General features: G+C 59.8%; 2 protein-coding genes across 2 annotated transcripts in view; both read right to left on the bottom strand.

The window, feature by feature from the left end:
• Window positions 1-1,726, bottom strand: part of LOC113203832 (uncharacterized) — a 14,409-nt gene extending 12,683 nt beyond the window's left edge. Inside the window, exons 1-3 of the mRNA XM_052275410.1 lie at window positions 1,554-1,726; window positions 845-1,173; window positions 574-768 (exon numbers count right to left, since the gene is read on the bottom strand). Of these exons, the coding sequence (XP_052131370.1) occupies window positions 574-768; window positions 845-1,173; window positions 1,554-1,710 (681 nt within the window). The 5' untranslated portion in view covers window positions 1,711-1,726. The remainder of the gene's footprint in view (window positions 1-573; window positions 769-844; window positions 1,174-1,553) is intronic.
• Window positions 1,727-1,859: 133 nt separating this feature from the next.
• LOC113203833 (uncharacterized) lies at window positions 1,860-3,579 on the bottom strand. Its single transcript, XM_052274908.1, has 5 exons — window positions 3,386-3,579; window positions 2,900-3,289; window positions 2,656-2,811; window positions 2,067-2,581; window positions 1,860-1,984 (listed from the first exon to the last, which is right to left on the bottom strand). Exons 3-5 carry the CDS (start codon window positions 2,762-2,764, stop codon window positions 1,892-1,894), a joined length of 717 nt encoding a protein of 238 aa, XP_052130868.1. The 5' UTR covers window positions 2,765-2,811; window positions 2,900-3,289; window positions 3,386-3,579; the 3' UTR covers window positions 1,860-1,891.
• Window positions 3,580-6,475: the final 2,896 nt, after the last annotated feature.

Below are 6,475 nucleotides of genomic sequence, written 5' to 3'. Positions count from 1 at the left end.
GGGCTTGCCTATCGCCCCTGTCCACGGCGCCTTACGAGCCGAGCGAGTAGGCAACCCGCCCGCACTCGTGCATGCGGTACAGCATAACTACAGGAGTGCGTGGCGTGAATCAGCCACCTGGTATATAACTCGTTTTAGTTGCGCGTCCAGAGTGGTCCATAGACCCTTTCTGTACCGCATGCAGGCGGCGCCTCATGGTCCCGTGTGAGTGTGCAACGCGCCCGCACGCCTCCATGCGGTACAGTGCAAGCAAATTAAAGGATGGGGTCTGTGGACCATCTTAGAGTTTTCATCCCCTTATAAAAATATTCTGTACCGAAATCAGTTCGATTTTCGGACAGTCCGGGTCGACACCCGGGAGCCCGCTTCATATTTTTTTTTGCGGCGAAATCACACACGGTGCGAGGAAAGAAGTCCCCAACTGTCTGTTCGTACGGTAAAGCTTGATCCAGACAGGTGTACTGTTAGGCCCGTTAGGGTCTGGTCGCGCCGAGCGGGGCGCGCCGGCAGCGTGCGCCTGTGGACCAGGGAGTGGGCCACCGAGCCGACAGTCGCGCGCGTTGTGCTGCCTACCTTGACGGCGGGGTTGTCCAAGATCCAGGAGAGCGGTGTACCGGCGGGCTCCTCGTCGAGGTCCTCTTCAGCGGTGACGTCCGCCTCGTCGGCCGCGCCCTGCTGGGCGTCGCCATCCGCCGTGGCGCCGCTGGCCGCACCTCTCGACCTGCCGTGCGTCGCCACGCCCGGCCGAGCGCCGAATGAACTGCTGATCTGTACGCCGTTGTTTGTTTTTGAGACGCTAAGCAGAACGTTGGCGGTGACGACCGTCTACAAGACGTGAACTCACGAGCTGGGCGAGGAAGATGACGCCGTTGAGGGCGATGGCGCCGAGCTTGCTGGAGTCGAGGCCGAGCAGCCTGAGGATGCCGCCCAGCACGGAGGGGGTCGCCGCCATGGGCGCCGCTTGCTGCGGGGGGTTGTACTGGTTGTACGGGCCCGACATCGGCACCGGGGCCACGCCGGGGTCGCCGCGGGTCCACGGCGGCTGCGGGAAGTGCGTCTTGGCAGGGCTGTGGCTGAACGCGCTGCTCACCAGGTCGGCGACGGTGTCGGCGATGCGGAGGCCCAGGACGCGCCCCGCCTGGCCCAAGGTCTCACCGATGTGCCCGACAACCCCTGCGGAAGGAGCGAGAATGAGCAAGCAGTAGATCCCATTTGCCCATGTCAGTTCTCCACCTTTGTATTCTTGGTGACTGTTCTGATAAAAGGCATCAAAATACGGAAAGCATTTTAACGATTGTAGCTCCCACATATCCTTGTCCGAGCGAGTGAAGTGATTAGAGGGATACCGGTGTTTCCACATTTAGCGGAATGAACTATAAGGACGACTTCTCGTTTAATGATCAAAAATCGATAATCTCAAATAGTGACCATGCCCCCCTTTAAAAAGAAATAAAAAGTTAAGAACTCAAAAAGAATGCTTTGTTTTCACTATGGGCGCAATCTTTTAACGAAAAACCTTGGGTCACCTCATGTTTAGTCAAGTCAGAGTGTACCAGTAGGGTCCAGAACGTCGGGCAGGCTGATGTGCCTCTGCTGCTGGGGCTGGTCGGCGGTGGGGCTGGTGGGGGTGGCGCTGGCCACGCGCTCGGGAGCCGCGGGCGCCGCCAGGAGCCACAGAGCGGCGGACACGGCGAGCAGCCGACCCAGCATCCTGATGGCTGCACTGCGCGACACTGCGCGTGCAGGGCAGGCCCCGCGGCCCACAGCCGCTGTCACACTCGGTGACGCCGCTAGCGGTTGTCACGCCCGGGGTCACGCCGTGTCACGCCACGCATCACGCTCTGACGGGCTTAGCGGAGGCGTTGTCGGGCGTGATGCGCACCTGCGCTGCCTACGGCTGCACGGAGGTGTACTTCTTGTGGTAGAAAGAGGCGTAGCCCTCGGCCACGACGAGCAGGGCGCGGTGCATGCGGTCCACGTCCATCTGCAACTAGCACAGTGTTTACCCAAAGTCATAGTGGTCTGTTCGCGGGCCTGTTCGATGGCGTACAGGTCTTTGGACACACCTCGGGCAGCAGCCGCATGTCCTCCTCGCCGAATGACGGCACCCAGTCCCTCCAGGACGCTGGCTGTCCCCCGTCTGGAGGCTGGTCGGTCGCGTCCCGCTTCCTCCTGCCCGTCGTCGTCCCCGTGGGCCTGCCCGGGCGCCGCGTCACGGCCCGGTTCGGCATCATGACCATCATGACGTTGGGCGCCGGCCGCAGCGCACCTTGCGCCCCAGGGTAGTTGTAGTAACCGTTGCCCTTGACGGCCTGCATGATGAGACACAGCAGGTAGCCGCCGAACGCGAGGAAGGCCAGGAACGTGACGGAGATGTGAAAGATGGAGCCAATGTCGCCCTTGCCCTTCTTCTTGTGGCCCTTGTTCCAGCTGATCCAGCCGCCCTCGTCCTCCTCCTCCTCGTGCACCTCTTCCTCCCAGTCCTCGTGCGACGACCAGCCGCCGCCCCGGTCCCCGCCACCGCGGTCGCCTACCCCGCCTCCACGGCGGCGCACTGGGGACTGCGTGCTGGTTGGGGTCCCTGTAACAGACGTTATATGAAGTAGTAGTTTGAGGGCTTAGAAGGGCGTATGCGCCTGAGCCGGAGCCGCTCACCTTTCCGCCTGCCGGCCGTCGGCGAGGTGGCGGCGCCCCAGTTGAGGGGCTGCGCGTTGGGGCTGGTTGGCGCGGCCGCACCCCTCTCCACGGCGGTGGCCCCCGACATCCACCGGCGAGATGGCCCGTCTTGTTTCTTCTGGCCGTCGCATTGATCTGAGCCAGAGAAAACAACAATGAGTTGGATTAATTGAAGTTGAACTTTGACGGTGGGCTTCTGTCACCGTTTGTCACCCTTAGTAACCTTTGGGCGCCGAGTGGCCGGTGAGACGGCGCAGTTCTGTCTGCACGCGGAGCAGCTTGGACAAGGGCAGGTCGCTAAGACTGCGCACCTCGGCGCGCCGTTCACGCACGACGGCGTCCTGGATGACCTTTTCTTCGGCCTCCTCGGCCTTCTCTTCTACGGGCTCGGCCGTCCTTTCCTTTGGCTGGACCTCGCCGTCGCCCGCCCCCTCGCGCTCATCGTCGTCGTCCTCGCCGTAGTCCTCCTCCTCGTACTCGGCGTCCCGGAGACCGCTACTTTCCTCCTCGTCATCGTCGCCCTCACCATCCTCGTACTCGAACTCATCGGGATCCTCGTAAGAATCCTCGTCCTCCTCCTCGTCGTATTCGTACTCCTCAGTATCGTCATCTTCTGTAAAACGGCAGCGCACAATTTCTTTTGATTAACACATTTGCTTTGAATGTTCATTTGCCCGCTTCATTTCCACGCGTTTTCGTTGTTACTGACCATACTCCTCATCGTCGTCGTCCTGGAGGCTGTCGTCCGGGTTCACGCTCCCGTCCTGGAGCCGCGGAGCCGATCCCAGCGCCTGTGCTTCCTACACGGTTCAAACAGCATTATTTTGAAAACAGCATTATTCAAGAATAATTGGCGCGACGTCTGCTAAATAAAATACAGCCCACGAAAAGATGATGGCCCCCACGATCGCCTCTCCACTTTAAAAACTAGATGCCATAAGATTCATCAAAATCTTCCCAATTTCCCAACACTCCACCAGTAGTGTTCCTGAAACAGCTTTACCGGGGCAGGTCCGTCTGAGAAGGCCGTGGTAGCTGACGACGTCGACAACAAGGACTCGGCGCCGTGTCGGCCCGCGACCATCACCAGGGTGACGTCGGTCGCGGGTGTGGGCGTCAGGCCGCCAGCCGGAGCCTCTTCGGTGGCCGCGACGACGGCGTCGAACGTCGCCGCCAGCACGAGGAGCACGAGCATCCCGCGAAGGCTTGCTTCGGACTGACTGCAGACGCCGGCGCCGCGCCGTCCTCCCCTGGCCGTGTCAGTCACCTCCAACGGGACAGGGGCCGCGTCAGCCTCCAGGACGCACATGGCCGCGCCCGGCCGCGCCTCAGCTTTGTCAAACGCCGCGATGCATGAAAAGTGTCAACCGCTCCCGCGCGGGGTGCGGTGCGAGGCGACGAGCTGGCACCACCATCTCGCGTATACATGGTAAACTTGAAACTTTACCAAAGAAAAAACCATACCGCACCCGGGAGCAATTTTCTCAGGAATGGTATCCCGCTGATTGCGCTGATCTGGAGAAATACGAGGAACGAGCTTTCATCCCGAACTTCTTGAGAAAATGTCGTCACGACAGCTGGCTGGATTTTGTTGCCGTTTGAAAGTGGGATTCCATGGGAACCGGGGTGCCCAACCCCAACCCCATAAAAGTGTGTAACAGCGGATTACCAAATTGTAAAGATTACCAACGGTTACCGAAGGTTACCAATAATTACCAAAGATTGCCAAACGGCATTATTTTTTGTCCAGAGAAAGATGCATTTTTATACACATCTTAGGTAGTTCTGAATTCTTTATGTTGCAAGTTACAAATTTGTGACAAAACTGAGCCCACGTGACCACCCGTTAGCCCTTCAAATTATCCGCAACGGGGCCACCCTAGAAGTTGACTAGGTGCTCAGAGGCGCACGCTGCCAGCGAGCGCCCCGAACTGCCCCGCGAGCACGGGGTGTATCCACATCGGCGCACCGATAAATAATTGTCGTCCCCGCGGACTCTGTTGCAGGGCGCTTTAATTCGGTCAACACGACACCGTAAAGCAATTCTCATAATATGGAAATGAAACGCTTCCCGGAATGCATAAATTTGAGCTCATGAGAGCGCGCGAGGTGCGACGTGGCGCGGCGCGGTGCGATGCTGTGCGCCCCGCGGGGGGCCGCCCCCCCCCCTCCCCATCCCGTGCGCGCCGGTCGTGCCATCCTCGACAGCACGGCCTTATTTCTTCCCAACTGTTTATTTCACAGTTTGTCAGTGTTTATATGACTTTTTATCTTATGGTCCTCGCAGCGCGGGAGCGCGGTGAAACCGATCGATGTGTGTGTACGGCAGCCTTCTTTTTATATTTAATTCAAAAGGACTGAATCCCCTCGGCTCCGCGGTGGTCCTGGGAGCTGTCGGCCTCCACGTTAATTAAACACAATGAAGTGCCCCTTGGATTCGACACATTAACGAGCCGGTTGAAGTGATGGCGTGTCGCAGAATTGAACGAATTAGTGTAAACTATTGCAAAAGTCGGAAGGCGCGTTGGACTATCGCCCGCTGGTCCGCCGGGCCATATATTTTCGACTTTTGGTTTCAGTCTGCCCACTTCCCGGACTGTGTGTCTTCCCCAAATAAATTTCAAGCGAAGTTCCTCTGCCCCCCGTACTCACTTGAGTGCCCTGACCGGCTGCTGTCCGTCCGAGCTATTGGGCGGGGGTGGGAGGGTTGGTGCGGCACAGCACAGCCCGTGGTACAGCGCCGCCAGCGCAGCCCGGCTGCATGTATGTGTGTTTAGGGGACCCGTTTACGACCTTTTTCTGTGAAGTGAGAATCATCGCGGCCACAAACGCTTACTCGCTCTCTTACCAAAGTAGCAGCCCGGCGCCCATCTCGAAGAGGGTGTTGGGCTGGCCAACTTTTCCTCGAAGGAGCGCAGCAAAAAGCAAAGTTCGCGGGGCGGTGAGCCCGACCATCGCTATCTTACGAACGGCTTTCCCCAAAAAATGAGTACTAAAGTCTGTGCTATTCGGCTTCTAGTAGGGCCTTCGCTCTTCGCTCGGCTCGCGAAGTGGTTCCCTCGGAAGGCTGCCGGTGCAGCTAGCCACCCTAATGTCTGCCCCAGGCGCTCCAGGACTAGTAGAAGCGAAGGGCTAGAAGGGCCTTTGGCTCGGCCTTTGGCAAGCTCGAAGTGCTCCCCCCGGAGACTGCCGGTGGTCCGGCGCGGGGTTCGCGTGCTCGCGGGCGATAGGCCCGTTCGGTGTCGCTGCGCCGCGCGGTCCCTCCGCATTCCTCGCGCACGGCGCGGTCGGTAGCATCGCGGAGGTAACTCGCGCTGACGTGATGGCGACGGCCCTGCCGGCCAGGACCGCGCCGTCGACCCGCGCAACTCCGGACACGTTTTACTTTACCGAGTCTGCACTGGCCGCCGCTGCTTCCGGGCGTTCTCGATATAGGCCGGCGAGGAAGTAGAAGGTCCCTCGGGTCCCGCGGTGTCCGCGAGGATCGCCAACATCCGCCACCCCGCTCTCCGCCGCCGCTGTTGCGGGGCACGCACTGCAGTACTAAGCACGCGGGCGAATAGGGCCCCCCGATGCGTTTCTTTTGTTTAGTCTCCGCCACAGCCCCCGCAGGCCGACGCCACCACCCACTCTCCGTTTACTCAGCACACCCTGTCGATATCTCTCCGCTCCCTCGGTTTACGGAAGGACCTCATTCACGTTCAAGAGAACCGTTCGCCCGGTCTCCCCCGCTGTGCTTTTGTTGTTTTCCCTCGAGTCCGGCTACACACACCGCGACGCCGCCGCGTCGCTTCCGGAA

The sequence above is a fragment of the Frankliniella occidentalis genome, unplaced genomic scaffold (genome assembly GCF_000697945.3).
Source record: "Frankliniella occidentalis isolate FOCC.00 unplaced genomic scaffold, Focc_3.1 Scaffold8, whole genome shotgun sequence".
Classification (NCBI taxonomy): Eukaryota; Metazoa; Arthropoda; class Insecta; order Thysanoptera; family Thripidae; genus Frankliniella; species Frankliniella occidentalis.
Note: the sequence above shows the minus strand (reverse complement) of the source record. Positions and strands in the feature narration are given on the sequence as shown.